The sequence below is a fragment of the Molothrus ater genome, chromosome Z (genome assembly GCF_012460135.2).
Source record: "Molothrus ater isolate BHLD 08-10-18 breed brown headed cowbird chromosome Z, BPBGC_Mater_1.1, whole genome shotgun sequence".
Taxonomy (NCBI): domain Eukaryota; kingdom Metazoa; phylum Chordata; class Aves; order Passeriformes; family Icteridae; genus Molothrus; species Molothrus ater.
Window position 1 is genome coordinate 56,370,110 of NC_050511.2, and position 20,478 is coordinate 56,390,587.

General features: G+C 36.9%; 1 protein-coding gene across 2 annotated transcripts in view; it reads right to left on the minus strand.

Annotated features, from left to right (window-relative positions):
* Positions 1-6,559: 6,559 nt before the first annotated feature.
* The window catches only part of TNFAIP8 (TNF alpha induced protein 8), a 56,470-nt gene continuing 42,551 nt past the window's right edge, over positions 6,560-20,478 (minus strand). For both annotated transcript variants that reach the window (XM_054518011.1, XM_036404001.2), the window contains exon 2: positions 6,560-8,449. In XM_054518011.1, coding sequence (XP_054373986.1) covers positions 7,884-8,449 — 566 coding nt within the window. In that variant the 3' untranslated portion in view covers positions 6,560-7,883. The remainder of the gene's footprint in view (positions 8,450-20,478) is intronic.

Consider the following 20,478-nt stretch of genomic DNA (forward strand, 5'->3'; position numbering starts at 1 on the left):
CTTTCCTGATGAGATGTTGAGGAGCAGCCTACTGTGTAGTAAACAGTGCACACATTCTTATGCACCAACTGCAAATGTAAACATTTTTATAGCTGTTGTCAACAACCCACATCACAGGAGGTCTCATATCCCTGTTTTGGCAAGAAACATTAATTTTGGCATTTGTTGCACATACCACTCAATTAAGTGGAAAATTCAAGCAGGGGGTACAAGCAGAGCTCTATGGAAGCTCTCCATTTGAATCCATCAGAGACAGAGGATTCAAGGGAGACCGAAGCCCTAGGTCAGTCAGGGCTCGGTGGACTGCTGAGCAGGTATGAAGTGACACAGTAGTAGATCAAACTTTTGAAGCAGAAACTAGTTGCTTGTGCAGTCTACAGCTTTGAAAATGCATCCTGTGGTGACAAGTTAGGGAGGTGCCAGCAAAAGGTTATGGTGTTACTCCCATAACACAACCACACTATTTCATCCTAAATGATTCTTCATGAAAAATCCATTAAATTGGCTCCCTTGAAGGGAAAATTTAAAAAAAAGAATTAAAAAGAAAAAAAGGCAGTCCCCAGAAGGACTAAAAACATGAACTAAAACAAGAAGTAGAAAGACTGTCAAATAATCATATGTCACATTCTGTGGAAATTAGGTGCATATTTGCACTACTATAAAGTTACAAGTAAACAGATTCTGCAGATGAGTTGAATCTTTAATGAGTAGATGGAACACTTGAAATGCTTCTTGAGAAAACTGATTTGGTCCACTTGCTTCCTGAATTAACAGCCATACTGAGATTTAGAACAGCTAAAAATTCCAAGAGGTTCTTTTCATAGAATAAATCCAGGCATCTCCTTTAATGAACACAAAGTGTTGTAAAAAGGTAACTTACAAAAGGTAAGTTACTTTTAAACTGTGCCTTCTAAAATGGCCTGTCAAGTTACCACCAAGGACATTTTACAGTTCTTAGTTCCAGTTTTACAGAAGTTTTCTCTGTGCACAACAGACATCCGTTTCCCCTAGATTACCAGCAGAGTTCCAGTTGTGTCTCAGAAATACCCACTCTACCAGCTTCCATCTCAACCACCCCAAGAATGCAAATGAAAGCAAAACACCACAGGTTTAAATAGTCAGTATTCCATGGTAAGAATTCCTCCTTTATTTAAGTAAAAAAAAAATTTTAATCAAGAATACATGAAGTATGGAATAGCCTTTTGTCTAGAAACAAGATGGAGAACGGTCAACTAGCTAACAGCATAAACACCTTGTACTCCTCTTCTGCACTTGCTCTTCTCATCAGAAATGAAGTGGGAAGTCAAAATACCCCATCCAAGGTTCTCCCAGTTCCAAAGCATAGCAAAGACTAGTTTTCTTTGATACTATTTTCTAAAGGGCCTCATTCCCTGTTTCCATATTTTGTAGCATGAGCCTCTCAGTCCTAGTTTTGGGGTAAACCATAGATTACAGCGTCATAGGATACTGGAACTGTAGGATTAAATATATTGTCTTACTTAAACAAAGTCAAATGCCTGTGCTTACAGCAGGCAGCAGTCCTTATCACAGTGTGGATGGCAAAGCAAACTTAATGAGATCTTTGTCTCATCACAGCCCTTCCTCCCAGAAAAGTGCTGAGCTTTTCTTTCCACATTTCCCTAATAGTTTCTCATATGATGGCACAGCAAACGTACCTTTGGGAGTGTCCATACTACTGAAATCAAGTTAGGCAGCCTGTAACTGAGACAGCTTTTGGTTGGGCAAAGAGACTCACTTTAGTTCCAAGGATGAGATAATTTTGCCATTGCTGAATTATCAAGATTCTTGAGATATAGAACCAGCTCTCTTGAAAGGAACAGCTGATCTCATGTCATGTCCCTGGACCCATGCACTTATTCCCCCTCTGGCTCAAAGCCTCGTGGGGTAATAAGCCAGTTGGCCTCAGTCTCTTTTATTTCTGCAACCTCTTAGTAGGCCTAGCAGACCATACACAGTTATGACTCTCCAAAAAAATAAAACCGACCCTCTAACGAACAAAGCAAAAAACCACAGTATCTCCATTCCAGTCAGTGAAGTCAGTGATTCTGGAACAGGGAAAGGCTGTTCTTTCATGTCACAGAAACCCTTAATTAACTCTAGGCTATCAACAGCCAGGGGACTTCTCAGAACCCTAGCCAAGCCCAGCTACTGAAATGGATTCCCCAAATAAAATAGTAAATCCTGCTCAAGAAAGCCAAGTAGTTATTCAACACTATTCGATAATGGAGCATAACTAGTGCATTTGTATTCCCACACAAGAGAAGAAGGGTTGGTGGTATGTGGGCCCTGCTTGAGCTGATTTATTTTATCTACGCCATCATACTCCCTGTATTAGAAAACCCTTACACAACTTAAATGCAATCATATTTTTCATCCACTATTAGCTGCAGCTTGGACAGAAAAATCAAAAATAAATTAATTCTGAAAAAATGTACTTCAAAATGTCCCACAAATGTCTTGCAAATGAAGAGCATTAGGTTGCCGCAAGGTGCCAGCAGAAACTGGAGAATAACTGTGTGAAAGGCAAACAATTTTTCTCTTAGACTGACCTGAATTGATGAAAACCTTCAGGATGATATCCACTAAGAAACCAAAACATCTAATGAAAAAACCCCAAGGTATCTAGAAAGCATGATATGAGGCACAAGGCCAGCTGCTGTTTTTCTTCTGCTCATATTTATGTGCACAATAAAAGCACATTTTAAACTCAAATATATAATGCAAACTGAAATAGGAATTAACTTGTCATAAAGCCAAGGAAAAGCTTCAGTGTTAAGATTTTTACAGTCAACAGTGGAAAGCCTTACATGTAAAAATAATTTAAATCTAAATCACAGTAACTGTAGGAAGCTCTGCCTTTGTCTTCCACCTACCATACTAAGACTTTCCCACACGGGAGAACAACAAATAGCAGATAAGTTTTGATTGCTTGGGAAAGCTGGGCAAGCAAAGTACCTTCTTAATTACATTATTCTTAATCATTAAAGCCTGCTTCTTTGTTTGTTACTGTGTAATTATGGTACATCCCAAAGTTATAAGACGCCTCTTTTCAATTTGCTCCCTAATAGAAAGAAATGCCGTAAGGGATGTTTCTCCAGAAACTGGTGTTGTGCTAGCAAGTAGAAATTTACAGATGGTTACAAGATGTATATCAGCACCTGCATTTCCCAAGCTCACAAGAAAAAGTAGATATTGATTCAGGAGTGTCTTGCCCATAAATCTCAACATTAAAATTGGAAAACAGAACTCTAAATAGTAAAACTGAGTACTAAGAAAAGAGAGGTCACTTCAGCAGTTTGTAGTTTAAACATTAAGAAAATTTGATTTGTTACACAAACTGAGCACTATTGTAATTGTGAAAGAAAGCTTTTTGACATAGTGTGTATGGAGATATTATTCCTTTGTTTTTATAGACATAAAAAGAAATCATGTTAACCTATAGTATTTAATACTATATATGAATTACAAAGCTGCAATATGTCAACTGCAGTATGCAAAATTCAGCATGAAAAGATTAAAATAGTAAAATGGATAATTATTTCAAAACTTCTTTCAAATGCAAGTTTTCTTGTTCTGTTGGGTTTTGGTGTCTTTTTTTTCACAAACTGAAATAACTACATTACTAAGTCTAAACTTTCTAAGTAATAGTCACAGCTTTGCACAACAATTTGATTTTAAGATAAATAGGAAACTTTCCCCTCCCAAAAGATGTTTCATTTATGTGAAATGCATATTACAGAACTTTCCTGGACAACTATAATCTCTTTTGACAGTTGTTTTATCTAGAGCACAGATGTTTGCCACTTAACCATGAATGCTGGCTGACCTGCCCAGATCTCCATAAAAAGCAGTTGTAACAAAGTTTTTCTGCAAATGGTTATGCAAATAGGAGTCTTCATCTCATGTATATGAAGTAATATGTTCAAAAGCACTTCTGGGGAAAAAAAAAAGGGCTTAGAAGTACATGTACTGAAAATCACACTGATAAGGGTATAGATTATAGCCAAAACATTATTAACACCCAGATCAAGATGTAGATTAGTCTTTCAGAGATCTAATTACATTGCCAATGCAACCCTCCCCCCACCATAAAAAAAAACCCAACAAATCAGGAACGTGGTGTTTATTTGTGGTTTTTCATTAAGTAAAGCAGGTAATGTAGCCTATCAATTCTTCTCCTTAGATTACCATGTAATGTAATCCTGGGGTAAAAACAGTAGGAAAGGAGTTGGCTTGTCTTTTAAATGTCAGCTGCTCAGAATGGCAGCAGAAGGCAAAGGAAAGCTGTGGTAGGCGATCACCAGACAGCCAACACTCATTGCAGAGAGACCATCCAAGCCCATGCAATGTACAGCTTACCATCCTACTCTTAACACTGTCCCCTCTACAATGAAGTGGGCTAGATTCCTCTCTGCTAGACCCTGAAAATGAGCACCCTCTGGTCCCTTGAAGAGCTACATGCAGAATTCCAGTTTACCTTTAAATAGTCACATTATAGCCATTACAACTAGAAGGGACTGGAAAGTTACTGAAGCTAACTGCCATCACAATCAGTTCCCAGTTTTCTTGGGAAAATGTAATCTCACTGGGGAGAGATATGAGAAAGCAATTGGCCATCTCCTCACTCTATTGTTTTACAAGAATTTATGGGTGGGGTTGAATCTTTTTTTAGAGGAGACATGATTTAGGGAAAAAAAAACAAAACAAAACCACAAATCGCCTCACATCAGTTGCTGAAAGCTTCCAGATTCCTTATGATCTCTCTACCTCCTAAACGGAGATACAAGAGATCTCAAGAGAACTCAAGGCCAAGAATAAGGCTTGTAATTTACCCAATTGTGTCTTTTTGTTTTTCTGTGCACACAAACGTAATTAAGGAATGGCCAAAAGCCAAAAGCCCACACACAATGGCCCAGATAACCTCCCTATATTTTGTTTTCATTATATGGATGAGATCGTGTTTGTTTACATCTTGTAAAGTGTATCCAAGGTCTGACTTAGCACTTTTTCAATGCCTCTAAAAAGCTATACAATTAGTTTTAAGTTACAGAACTTCAACATGTATTTTGATGGCATTAGGCTTTACATATTAACTAACTGTTGAAAAGACATTAAAATACGCATCACCTGAAGTACTGAGATTTAAATGCCCATTGTAAAATGGTGACTGGATTTTAATGTATTAATAATTATCACCCTATTAAAACACAGCATTATCAATTTTGCAATACTAAATTATGGGATTATGCTACCCATAATTAAACAGTGAGACTGTAACCTTTTTTAAAATCTTGACTATGTCAAGTTTCTGCTAGAGGGTCAATGCCTTCATACAAGTGTACTACAGGCAAAAATGCTGTCAGTTTATTTCTGAATTTTCATAATTAAAGCTACTATTTATGTATGCTGCAGGAAAAAATTAACTGCAAAAGTATATAGCTTGAGTGCTATGTCAGAAGAACATGGTAGGTGTTTGAAAACCAAACACAATTGGTTTCTTTCATCATCATGGAACTCTTTTGTAATTCAAAATGAATGCCAGACAAGAACCAATGTCACAGCATCTCAGAAAAATGTAACTCGAATGTGAGCTAAATATATGGTCTCTTAGCTGTCAAGTTTTCATGGTTATAATCAGATCTCCATGGGCAATTTTCACTTTTTCTAACAAGTAAATGGCCAGACAGTGCAGTTCAGTAGGAAGGTCCTGGGTACTGAAAATGTACATGGCTCATATACATGTAAGTAGGTGTTAATATCAATGTGCAAAGATTACTTAAGCAGGTTTTTTTCCCAGAGAAAATTCAAATTTCAGCATCAAAATATTCTGGTTCATGGCCAAAGATAATCTTCTGTGTTTTACACAGCATGCACATGTAATACACCTGGTTCTAAACAAGGTACTGTCTCCTCCTTTCAGTAACTGTTACAATTTGTTATAAATTAGGCTATTTTGGGGAATCAGGACACAATTTAAAAACAGGATTTGTAGATAAAACTGTTTTAATTTCCAGAAGTTCCTTTTTATTCTCACCCCAGGAGGAAGAATTTGGTATTTCTAGGCAGGAAGATAAAATAAATACACCAGGAACTAAACTCTTTACAATTTGTGCGATTTTTCTCCGTCCCTACACATGACTTCTGATAGACAGAACACAGCATATTTACTGTTTAGGCAAAGCATGGGAAGAGATCTTAATGAAACTCCTTCAGATGTCAACCTAAGAAGTTACTTCTTGGCAAATTCTGGTGTACTGTCCTTTCATCAGTTCCCAGCTGTTTCTAGACAAGTAGTAGTACATCAATCTTCTCTCTCTGCTGAACACCAATGGCTTCCATAAAATGGATTCACATTTTGAACACATTTCTCTGGCAGGTTTCCAGGAATATTGAGGGCCTAATGACCAATCTAACAGGGATAAAACTTAAATTTCTCTCTTAAAAATCACAAGTAGTGCTGAAATCGTTGCAATGCTTTTGTTGCTGGCACAATTTAGTATTTAAAATATGATAAGGGAAAAAAAAAAGACAAGAGAAGTTTGGAGTGCAAATATTCTTTGGTTTACTCATTAAAACAAAAGGACACAGCAAACAGCAAAAACACTGGCAATTAAATAAACAGCAAAATCTTTATAGGCTTCCTAACAAAAAGTCTTTGGCTGTTTGAAATGTATTAACTTCATGCTTTTAAGTACATTACAGTGTCTAGAAAGTCACATTTTTTATCCCCAATATCAAGGCAGAGAGAAGATGAGGAAGAAAAAGAAGGATAAAAGGTAAGAAGTAGGAAAAGAAGAAAAAAAATTATTTAAAGTTCCATTTTTCATTAGTTAAATAGTATATAACACAATGATAACATTAATTTCTGTTTCTACTTTCACTGTACACAAAGCAAATTGGCTTGCAATTTATTTATCAACTTTGGTGAATTCACATCATCATACACATCAGACTAGTATATCAGATATACTGAATCACATCTTTTCGAAAAGAATTGTGACCCTTCCAACCCAGATGATTGATTCTATGATTCTACTAGCAGAATTCTAAAAATCTTAAGGAATTGCACAGAGAAGTCACTGTGTTTTATCTTATCATAGGCAGAGTTAAAATTCTGTACCACAAGCAGTTTCTTGGGATGCTCCTCCCCTGTCCAGCTATTTTCCTGTAGCTTATTCCTCAAATAATCCCCATGTGGTCAAAGGAAGCAAGCACCTGTGCAGATCTATAAGGATCTCTTCCTTGGGAGATCCTGCCTGGCAGACAGGAAGTTTTGACCTCTGAGCTGGAGATGCACAAGCCTGCTGTTAAGACTCTATGTGACAGCATCACTGATTTTATTTAAAACTCAATGCTTCATAATGGCAACACTAGGAAGCTGTTATCTGTGCAGAGAGCATAAAGGACTATAACTGAATCAAATATGTCTATTTTACAAGTAAATGAAAGAAATTACAGAGTGTACCATCACCATGATAGTCTGTTACCAACATTACTGGATTCTGATAGTTAAGAATTAATTCTGTAAATCTATGAAAGATGCGGATTGTCTGACAGCATATTGTTTTGGTTTGTATATCTATCTTGCAAGGCTCTTACTCTACTTGAACCATTCTGTTTGATTGTATTTATCAAGCTATTTCCATAGGCAAAGCACAGTAAAAAAAGTCATGTGCAGTTTTTCTTCCAGATGGACTCTGAATAGCAACAGATAGCGCATAGTAAGAAATCAATTAATAGAGATATTTAGGAAAGATTTGTCATAATGTAAAAACCCTCTTTGCATGCTCCCTTATTCCTTCATAAATCAACAGTGTTCCATCTACAAGTAACTCATAGGCAGTCACCTATAATACAAGAACTTATATGTTCCCCTCATCTAGCATTTTGTTGACCCCATCACAAAGTTTCTGCAGATGGATTTTATAAGGTCCAAAGGGATTGTACAAGGCAGCCAAAAATTCACAATCAGAGAAGTGATCAAACACATTGTTGACGCGTCCATGTGACTTCGCAGTTAGGTGACGCTGAATGATTTCATGGAGCAGCTCTCTACATTCATTCAACAGTTTGGACAAAAAGTTCCTGTCAAAGGTATAATCCACCTGATGGAAACTGACCACGGTCTTAGCCAGCTGATGAACCTTCTTCTTGAATTTCTCCATCAGTGCTATTTCATCTTGATTAAATTGGTTGTTCCTGTAGAGAATTGCCAATTTGAGGACTATTTTAATGAGGTTTTTGATTATCTTCTCTGCTTCTTTTTTATTTTGTGTATATTCCTTTGTTACTCTGTAAAGCTCATCTAAAACATCACTGCTTGTATCATCAATCAAAGTAGTTGCTATTGATTTGGACACCATTTTTCCAAGGATCTTCTTCTGGGCCTGAATGGCCAGACTTTTGGAGTTGAAGACATCTGTGGCCACTAGGAGAAGAAAAAAGTGTGCAGTCAGTACTTTGAAACAGACAGTCTCTGGACAGCAAGTTGAGGGACATTTATACATTCACAATAGTCTTACTAAGTGCCACAAAAATAATGCAATGTAGTTGCAGAAAAAACCCATATTTAAATCCCTAGAACTCTCTTCTCTTTAGGTTTATGGTCTTTCAGACAGTTTTACTTTTGAGAAGATACCAACTGAAGTTGCTCAGAAATGGTTTAGAAGCTCTCTCTGTATATGGATTGATGGAATTTCAAATTGAGGCAATAAAACTGCCTGATTTGATCAGATGAGTCACAAATCTAATCTGATTCTCACATTGGTAATGAAATCTGAAACCAGGATTATTTCAATGTCATGACAAATAACCACTGCTACTCAAATAAAGATAATAATTCAGTGAAGCAACCATTATAAAGCCTTTTCCTGCTTAGCGTTTTACATGATCAGTGAATGCAGACACAACACATTCATTTTTTTAAAGATATCTATTTTATACATATCTATAGATAACCATGCAGAAATACAAAAGAAAGACTAAATACCATGGGTCAGCAAACAACACTGAGATTCTCTGGATGGAATCTGAAGACACTGGTTTTCAGAAGAAAAGTAAGTAAAGATTAACATTTCTATGTCCTATATTTTATGCAGTAAAAGCAAGACATTTACTTTCTAGGGATTGTCATAACAATTGTGAGCATAACCTTTTAAATGTATCTTTTTGTGACCAATGAAGTAGATCCTAGACCACATTTCCACTTCTAAAATTATGTTTAATTACACCCAATGACTGGTTTGTACTTTTGTTCAAAAGAACAAAAAGTTCTTGCTAAAAGACCCCAAACAATGCTTCAGAAACTTGACTTGTGAAATGTTATCACTTGTTCTGTTATCAGCAACAAGTTTTTGACACTCCCTGGGCAGCACTCTCTCCATTAAGACACATGTGAGTTGGTATTTTCAGTTGTCTGGGAAATGGCTGCCTTTGTGCTGCAGCTCTCCTGAAGTCTCAGACAGGGGGAAAGAAGACTACATCTGTTTACATTTACTATACATATGAAAGGTTTGCTTAGCAAACACAGGGACTGGGAGTATTTTCTTTTTTTTTTTTTTTTTTCTTTTAATGAAAACATCAACTCTGCAGATGTCAGACAGTAAGTCCCTGAATTTGGAAAAGGTTTCCTCTTAACTGCTGGTATGTGGGCAGCTGGGTGTGTTCAGACACAGGGTGCCTCAGGGGTTCCAGCAAATAGAAGAAACTTGTCCTTCAGGACATGAAACACAAATCTGTATTTTTAATTCAAGAGTATCTTGAGAAACTTAATAACAAGCTCTCTTTTTATCATCCCATAAACCTTCAAACAGGTTTGTTCATTACAACTTTCAGTGCATATCAGTATTTTGTTTTGAAGTATGAAGTGTCTGAGTACATTTTTTAAAATCTTTACTGCAAGAGGACACTCAAAAACCAAAGAACCCCTTGTTAACTATCTTGGGCAAAGCACTCAAGATCACAAGACAGACACACTTCTCAACCACAAAGATACAGGAAGACATTAAAGATGCTGAGCAGTCATTTTGAACTGAAAATATTTGATTTTCTTTCTGTGTTTTTAAAGCTAAAACTGCAACAGTTACTATTAAAGTGGAACTAATCCATGTTTTCCAAAGGGTGGTCAAATACTAGAACTCAACAGCCAATGCTTTACAAAGATCTACGGATGAATGATAACTTTCTTTCTCTTCCAAAACAGGAATATCAATTGTTATTTCATAACTTTTATTAATTAAATTCTTTTTATTAATGCTTATGATGTCTTCTTTCTGACACTCCACACAGATATGGATGTTCCTACTAACAGCAGTTACTGTTGGCAGTATTTTAAACATTTTACAGTTGTTCAAAAAAACCCCTCTTATATTACATAATTTTATATTTTACAAAGTACAACACAACATGTAGTTACCTTTGCTAACCAAAACAGGAACTGGTCCATTCTGAAAGCTGCCAAACTCCTAAGGTATTTTTCTAATATCTATCCAAGTTTTGGGACTATCCAACATGGCTTACTTTCCATCTACTTTGCTATAAGTACACTAGAAGTTAGTTTCATTTTCCCTGTGCTGTTACATGGTTTCTAATTTAATTGCTAAGTATGTAAATTTCATACTTCAGTATTTCAGCCAATGCAAAAAAGGAACTTGCTAATTCTTTGTAGTCTATAATCAGATTTTTTCCTCCTTACCAATGACAAAGACTTAAAATTTATTTCACAGCTTGAATAAAACTCAGTTTAAGCAGTAAGAGTACAGAGCTTCTTCAGAATGAACACACATACTTCCTTAAATAACAGTAAAGCTATTACTTACTTGTTCATCTAATGTAATTGCAGTTTTTACTGCTGACAGCAGAAAGAGAAGCAAAACACCCAAGGTGAAAACTGGCCTGTGGCGTACTTATTCTGGTAAATGCAGCACACACTTTATCGTGTGCTTTGAAACATTGTCAGAAGCTATCACAGAGAGATTATGGAGTTTTCCTCCTCGCTGTAAGGGCAGCTCCTCTCAGCTACCTTTCTCTCCTGCCTGCAGTGCTTCATTTTGCTCTGGCACCTCAAAAAGCAAAACCACATCTCAGTGGTTTCACTTCCTCGAAGAGAGAGCTGAAAGGAAATTGCAGCACCGAGCGAGCAGAGCAACACTGAGGGCTGTTCCTGCCAACTGACAACTGGAACAAGTCACAGACAGGGAGAGAGAAGAAAGCTCCTGTGACTTGAGAGCACAGGTGACGTGTCCAGAAGAGGTTTTTAAAACATTAACCTGGTATCTGGAAGTGGAGATGCTCATCCGTGTATCAGAGGTGCCTGACTCACAGGATCTGATGGGGAGGGCAGCGCTCCCAAGGCAAAGGGCTGCCAGGCACCCCCTTTCAAACTTCTGACTGCAATTTCAGATACCAGCACCTGAAAATGCACCTTTATACAACTACTCAGGGATACAGTCGTATGTAGACACCTTTTGAAAGTGATTACAGTAGCTGGCCTGGATGTCTGACCACACCTTCATGTTGACAGGTTACATCCTTTCACTTTAAACTGAAATAGTGTAATTTCTCTGGTGACCTGCAAGTAATAACACTAATTTTAAGCATCTCACAGTTTGGTGTACCTCATTACTGCTCTTTATAGCTCCAATTTCTTTCCTCTGCAGTTTTGTACTTTACCTTTTAAAAGGTTATCATGTAAAAATACCCCTTTGAAATCAATGGGATGTCATTTTCTGCACAAATTACTTAAATAAGCATTATTATGTGCAGTAAAGCCACGCCTCCAAAGAGGGAGGTAGTCCTAGAGGAAAAGCTCTCAGAGGAAATCCTGCTTCCATTACTTTGAAATTCACAGGATCAATCTTGGGAATAATGCAGACATCTGCAAAATCTCCTAAATTATTATTTAAATGAGGAAACAAGGTGCTAGAGATAACCTCCTGTGAAAGCTGTGAGCTTAGTGATTATGATATTTTTTGATTTTCATAGCCAAGCACACAGGATATGGTATTAACATGGTATTGACATAGTATATAACATGGATTTTGTGTATTAAAATGACTAAATATTGGACACGTAGAATGTCCAATATTTATTCTGGATGTGTTTTTCCCAAAGAATTTTACCATAAAGAGGTTTTCCTTAAACTGCGGTGGAAGTGTAAACTTTCAGTGAAAATTTAAAATTGTGGTTAATAGACTCTCAGGAGACTGCTATAGAAGTACACGAAGACTCATACTTATGGCTGCAATGCTGACTTTTCCCTCACATGGAAACTAGCACACCTCCCTCCGTACTGTGGCAAATGACTATTACACTATTACCACATACCCTATGTCTCAACTTTATTTAAATTAAAAAAAAAAAGGCAGCATTTGGAAAAAACCCAGCTTTTTTTCTTCCACAAGACAACCGTCTAAGGTAGATCCAACATCACTTGCAGCTGACTATATGCAATCTCATGTACATTGACAATGAATACTTGAGTCACAGAGTATTTTTAAACATCTCATTATGAAGGAGCGGGAAAAAAAAAAGCATCCAGCAAAAAAAATACAGTGAACCATCATAAATTCCATGGTCAAGTCAAGAGCGGAGCTTTCTGAGACTCACTGTGTTGACAGAACAGTCCAAAAAGAAGAGAAAATATGACTGTGAAACACTGTTCCTTGAGACCCAGTTCTCATTTTAGAGACTAGAACATCACGTGCTGCACGAGTTAAGATCCAAAAATGATGAGGGTTTTTGGGAACAAAAACATCAACATGGGGTTGAGAGGAAAGTGACAGCACTGATTGAGGGCTGCAGGCAGCATTTAAAAGATTATCACATTGCATTGAGAAATGTGGGAGTGGACTTCCTGATGGGAATCCTGTGTGGATTTGTGTGTTTGCCTCTCTACAGGCTGTGTGTGAGAACTACAGCTAAAAGCCTGCACATGCCATACATGCATGTTCAGTCAGACTGCTGTAGTGAAAGAGCACTATTTCCCTGGAGGAAGGCAACTTGAAATCAAGTGGAATTAGTGTTATGCTCTCTGAGTGTATGTGACCATGAGTCATGCACCTCCAAAATCATGAGATTGCCTAGATATGAAGGGATGAAAGAATTACTGAATTTTTTATCTTTTTTTGTCTTCTGCTTTCTGGGTCTTCACAGGTCTACACTTGTTTTCAGGAATGACATAGGCCAGAAACATAAAAAAAATAAATACAGAAGCATATACATATATGAATTCACAGATAAATACATGACTTCAGTAAGATAAAGCTCCAATGGTGATAAACTACAAGAGTAAGTACCAGTGAACAAACACATCCTGAGGTACAAAATAGGCAGAATAGTTATAAACCTGTTACCAGGGCTGTAACAATTTTCACAATGTACTTATTACATGACAATATGATTAAAAAACTTGAGTGGTAGGGTACAGACTATGAAGTCTTCAGATATGAACAAGGTAAGTTGATTTTTCTAGCTGCCAAGTGATATATATAGCTTCTTCTTAATAACCATCTGAGTGAGTCACAGTTTCAAAAAGGTTTTTTAATGCTGTTTTCTTTTTTCTATTTTAAGAGGAGAGTCAGTGTTTTGATTCTTATCTCAGTGCTTCAAAGTTTCCTGGGTGAGAGGTATGCTAAAATCCTTACAATCCTTCCCAAAATTCTTCTAGAATTCCTTCCAAAATTAGAGTAGCTCCCACTACTCTAATTTTGGAATTAGAGACCATTAGATTTTGGAACTACAGATGACCACTTCAGCATATTGGCCAATCTCCACATTCACAAGCATTTGTTCCCTTATTGCTTTTTAGAAGCCAATGAAAACTGAGGCTTCTACCAGACATGCAAGCCCAGAAACACACTGAGATCTTTCACTCTTCAACCTCAGACTCTGGGACTGCAACTTCACAGCTGGCTGAGGGCAGGAGTGGGAAGAGACCAGGAGAGCCACAGAGTTTACTGACAGAAGGACGTCAGCAGGGCACATGGCTTGGGCAAGCACCATCAGGCAGTGGAAAACCCAGACAGCAAATGGCCAAGTGCAGAAGGGGGAATGAAAAAAACCCCTCAAACAAGGGCCCTGTACAGTACTTGCTTCTTTCACATGCACCTCTACTTTTTTAATTCGTGTACACGAGGTCCTTATTGGAAAATCAAATATTTTGCTTGGCACCTTGTGCTTAAAAAGAGGGATTTATATATTAATACCGATTCTAACTAAAAAAAAAGTTTTAACTAAAATTTTCAATGCATACAAAGCATTCTTTCATGAGTAACATTTGCCTACAGTTCTCCTAACAGGTAAAGTAAATGGTACTAAATTGTGTCTTGCCATAATTGTTACCAACTGAGCATACAAGGAGAATGTTAATTATTCAAGCAATGTGCACTAGTTCTAGCATTCATACTGGAAGACCTCCAAAAGGAAAACCACCCGATCTGAAGCCAAGCCTTATGCATGGCAAATACTGCATGAGCAGTCTTACTGGATTTGGAAGTCAGCTATGAGGCTGCAAGTCACTCTGGAGCAACAGTTAAACAAGCAATTTCAGAAAAAAATATGGCTAATGAAGCATTTTTGAAAATACAGAGTATGTCTGAGCTGTATACTCAAACTGAAAGGGGGCATATATTGATCTGCAGAAACATGGGAAAAATAAAAGAAAAGTCAGCAAACACCATTTTGAACAGCTTCTTATCATCCAATAAAATGCTCTGTAAGTCATTGCCAATATGTGTGCATGTGATACTGTTTTATGCTTCTAGATTTTGCTATTTAATTCTAATATTAGTGTATTAAAATGTCCAAAATTTTATGAACCACAAAAGATGATCCACATTCTAGCTGCAAAAAAAAAAAAAAACAAACCCAAACCATTAAAAAAAACCCCAGAAAATAAAATAGTTTTTTTGGTCAAGAGGTGAGAAGAATTGCCAAAAAATGTACCTGAAGGTTAAGGCTGAGTAGAGTAGCAAGGAATTATGCTATTTCCAATAAGAATGTTACAGAGTTTTGCAGTCCCATGGGAGCAGTCAGTGCCAACAAGTTATTCTGGTTTTACATGCTTGTGCTTCCCACAGCCAGCCTCTGCATCACATGATACATATACTGTAGCTGATTTAGAAATTTTAAAAAGCCTCCTAAAAGCCATTTTCCTCAAAACCTCTGCATGTATTTTAATTAACAGCATAGCTTTAAAAAGAAGGAAAAAAAATCAGATTTACTTCAGATGACTGCTCTCAGAATATTTCAGGATACAATGGATACTAAACCAAGAAAATGACAGTCACACAGAGCAGTGTTATGAACTTAATTTGGTATTTCAGTCCTCTGCCACCATTTGTTATCCTTGTTGGAATGTAACAACTGGTGCAGTGCTGTTAAATACGCAGCCTGTATATTTCAGCTGTTGGTCCTTTCAGGGTTGTATCAGGTTCCTCTGTAGGTACCAAGTGTCCGTGCACAGTGAATAATAATGCTGACAAACCTTTTCACAGGAAATAAATGTATCTTATGTCATTCCTTCCAATCAATCAAATGCAATGCAGGTACTCTGTATTTTGTCCAGCCTTAGAAATACATACCAAACTGCAGTAAAGCAACAGTGCCAAGCTCCCTAAGCCAAGTGACACCCTAAATTTGAAATCTGAAAAAGTGGTACCTAATTGCTCTTACAACCATCCTGGCAAAAAGAATGTTTTCTCACAAAAAATGAACCCCAAAACACTTAGCTGTAGGCACAGGAACTACATACATATAAAAAAAGAGTTCCTGGCTTGAATGCAGAAGGAAAACCTCTGAGACCAGCAGCTCTGAAGAACTTGGAATCCATTGGATAAAATGAAATTTGGCATATTGCAAAAATACAGTGAAGTGGAAGGTCCGAATGAGATGCCAATCTGGCATGAGAGGGACAGGGAACTCACTCACAAGGCAAATGTCAGAACCTGGCCATCAAAATGCAAAGGGCATGTATTTGAATCACATGTAAAGAAAGCCAAAGCAGAGGCTTCAGAGAGTTCAAATGACACAGAAGTTTGTGAGGGATCTTACAACGTCTTTGAAACTAGTTAAAAATGTTTTTCCTGTATTTCTAGTTCTGGCTCTCTATGCTTCTCCCTGTCAATCTGTAGTTGCACTGTCTGTTTCTTACAGAGAGGATTTGACTCCCATGGTATCTGTCTTTCATTTTAATATTTAAAGCAGGCTGGATTGCTACCATTAACTTTATATGTGTGTGTATATGTGCATATATGTGTATATTATTTTTAATATACATATATATAATATAAATTATATATATTATATATAATTAATAATATATATAATTTATATATTAAATAAATAAATAAATAAATAAATAACTATAAAACCAACTTCTGAGGCACTCTGAGGCACTGAAGACTGCCACAGCTACAGGCCAGCTGCATAAAATCTAGTAGTGACACCCAGGGCTTTCAGTTCTCAGGTGTCTGGTCGGTATATTCATTTGCAATATCAACACTGAATGTAGATTATAAAGAATACACAAAATTATCCCATCTAAGAATTTTACTTATCAGATATCAGCTGTTCTTTACGCCTAATACACTAGAGGCACCCTTCATCTCTTTTTCAGTTTTTAATTTTTTTACTACCTTTTTTTTTTTTTTTTACAAGAAAGGATACATTTTATGGCATTCAATGCATGGCTGTACAGAGAATATGCACTTTGTCTGTCTTCCATATCCGTCACTCATGGCTGCTTCCATGATTATGGAAGACTACAACTGCTGACTGAAATGGTAATTTTCTCTGCACACCTAACATGTTTACTTTCCTATTCCATAAGGAGGAAAATAAACCAACCCCTAAATTTTAAGTTCTATTCCCATTATTTAGTAGCTACAGCCTGTATCCTCTGTATCCATACTATCATAACCTTTATCCAAACATCCAGTCCTGAAACAAGAGGTTGAGTCTTTCATCTTCACTTCTCCCTCGCTGTCAGCTCAGAACAGGCTCTCCAAGACCCAGGTACACAGTTTATCTTCCATAGACTTTGCTTTGTCTCCTCTTTGTTCCCACTAGTGCCATCCAAAACCACCTTTAAAATATTTGACTTAACAACACCAAAACTCTCAAACATAACTTAAGACTGTCTAAACACCAGTCTACCTCCCCTCATATCTTATGAGTTTGGTTTTACTTTCATTAATGTCCTTAAGTAATAGTGGAATATAAAACATAAGAGAAAAATTAGGTCTTCAATTTTGTAGCAACTTAATCTTCTTCTGTAAAATTGAATCTTTGGTTAAACATTATGTCTGACCCTGTCATTCTCTTTTACATCAGGAAGCAATATTATTTGGATACAGAACTCTGTTATCTAGCAAAGCAGTAATAATCCTATTTGTTTTTAAAGGTCGCAAGTATATTTACTGACTGAAAACTGGACAGCCTCCAGAGGTCCCTGTTCAGCCTCAACTGTTCTGTGATTTGTTAAACCTGCATCCTCTCTGTAATCCTCTTCTTGGGGCAAATCATATGAGACTTGACGGCACTGTCTTTTACAACTGTTGACTGCTGCAGAATTTGACAATTTAGCTTCTTTACTTTGCAGTGGCATCAAATGGTATTTTCAGCTGAGCAATGGACAGCACTGATCAACTATGAAAGGGGAGGCAATAGCAAGAAAGGTTGTTGCACCTTCACTTTTCCAAGATTATTACCCATAGTAAGAAGGAGGGAATGCAAATTTCAACCAGGAGAAGGAAAGCCTTCAAGTGGTGAACAGAAGCATTATCAATTTAAATTTCAAATGTTTGCACTGAAATAAAAATGTCAATACTTTCTCTTTTCCTCACCATCATGTCCTCTCCTCCTCACCTGCATGATATCAAGTAACGAGTCACAAAAAAGGGATCAACATTTAACTGCAAGTTACTGATTTTGATACCAACTGCTTGTTGCAAAGAAATGTGAGTTTAAACATGCATCCACGACGCAATGTCCTGCATCACAAAATTTAAATCTCTAATTTCCAGCATTGAGGACAAGGCTGCGAGCTTGATGAGGACATCTCACCACAAGACACCAGAGTCAAACTTTATTCCTACCCCTTCCTGAAGTATCCACCATTACTGTTCACAGATGCTCAAATTTATGATTCATTGTTTCAAGTTCCTAAAGAAGTCTACATCACTATTGCTCAGTTAATGTTTTTAAAACAAGCGTTTTTAGGCTAACAGAAACACCCATTCATTTTCTCATTACAAGTAGGAAAAAACAGCCCTTGGAATCAGTAACTGAACTATTCACCAGAGTCATCTGCTCACTTCCATTAATATTAAACCAAAATTTTAATCTTTCTAGAAATACAACTGTCTCTGTAGAATAGTTTTGCAAAGTGGACATAGCAAAAGCAAAACCATTCCTCAAGAAAGCCTCAGGTTTTAAAACAATGGAGTTTCTGCATTTTTCAAAGGTTTCTCCACACTTCTTTGAAGTTAATTAAATGCATGCTTGCCTGTGCATGCATTCAGTCAGTTCTTTATTAATTGCTGTATGAATGTAAATATTTTGGGATAGGGACTTGAGGGTATCACATTCTTAGAGATCCACTAAAATCACAGGGCAGCTAGCAAGGCCTTAGAGCAACTTGCAATTACTGGCCTGTACAGATTCATAAAATCATCTCAAATTATGTCCCTGGAATTTCAGGTTTCAAACCTTTCAAGGATAAATGCTCTCAAATAAATCAGGTGCTTATTCCCACTTTACTGCAATTTATTCTCATTACTGCAAACTGCCAGCAGGAACAGGACTCTGCAGACACTCTGACATTTGTACATTATCTGTCAAACTGAAATGTAGGTTTTCCCTACTGCTATGCAAAATAGACTATCTGACCTTTGACTACTAATCTGCATAGTTACAAATGCTGATACTAAATTCTGCAAAAGGTAGGGAAAATTAAATAAGTTTATACAGTGTGCACCAATCCTCTATATTGCTTCTGCTGAAACAGAAAATCTTCTGTGGGGAAGATTTTGAATGCCAAGTTCCCGAGACTGAATCCAACATGTGAGCCACCCAGAGATGTGAGCTCTCTCCTTCCCGCTGCCTGCCAGCCAAGCAATAGAAAAAAACCACACACCAGAACTGGGACAGGGAATTAACCAATGAAACTGAATCAAATCACCACCCAACTCAGGCAGAGAATCTTAGGGATAAGAACAAAATTCGTGAGAAAAGATCCCAAAGTTTTGAATGTCGAATGAATATCTCAAAGAACAGGCCTCTCAGTTTCTCTCCTTCTCCCTCAAAGTAAGACTGTCTCCAAATGACAATGGGTTTAAGGCTTGTGCTTTTGCCATCAATATGGTTAAAATCACTGAGATTTCGGCAGTTAATTTAATAAAATGCAGCTAATCCCACTGTGTATGCTGTTCTGTAGTCATGACAGAGAAACGGCCACAAAACAGGAAGTGTACACCTACCATTAAAAAACACAAGCAATTCATCAAATATAATTATGCAAACCAAGAAAACATGAACATCTGTAACTTTCAGATTTCACACCATAAAAAAAACAACTCAGTGTCAATATGTATAAGGCTATTGTTCAGATTAGTGCTACTCATTAATGCAGAACAGCCAGTTTAAGCATCAAATTTCTTACAAATTCATAAACAGCAATTGCTACTAGTAACAGTACTACTGCTGGATACTTCTGGATCTATGAAGCATCTAAGCAATATGCAAACATGAAAAAATAATCTTAAAATATGAAAAAAGGTAATTTTTTCTTTAAAGCCATTATGAAATAGATTAAACTATTTCAGCCTACTACTTCTATTGAGTATGGAGAAATGAAAACCAGAAATTGTTTCACGAAATAGCATAAAAGCCTTCCTCTTTTTGAAATGCTCTACTCTTACCACATTTTGTAGTCTAATTATAGCAAAAAAACAGCCCAGAATTTTGAGATAACACCTGCAATATAGTTTTCATTTGCTTTACTTATTATTAGAGGGACACTAAATGACTGAGTGGAGAGGGGATGCATTTTGCTTCTCAAATAGCAGCATTTAAGAACCCTTCTGAAACTGTAATATTTAATGGGAGGTTTGACCAAATCATAAATCGATACTGATAAAAGAAATGTTGGGTGTTTTTGGATAAAAACTGAAAATTACAATTAGTGTTACATTTTTTCTTAAGCTACTCCTAGCTAATGTATAACAAAACACTCATTATTCTTAGAAGCAATTAATTTAGCCTGTTACTATGCTTGGAAGTAGCACTGGTAAAGAATACAGCTTTACCAAGTGTATGTGCAAAGCCCTTCCCTTACCCAGGTATTTCTTTTGATTCTGCAGAGATTCTCTGACTTTTGCTCCTTGTCTACAACCTCTGTCTCATTTGTGGTAGTCCATTGATTGCAAAGTCCCCGAAGGAAACAACCCAAAGGTGTAA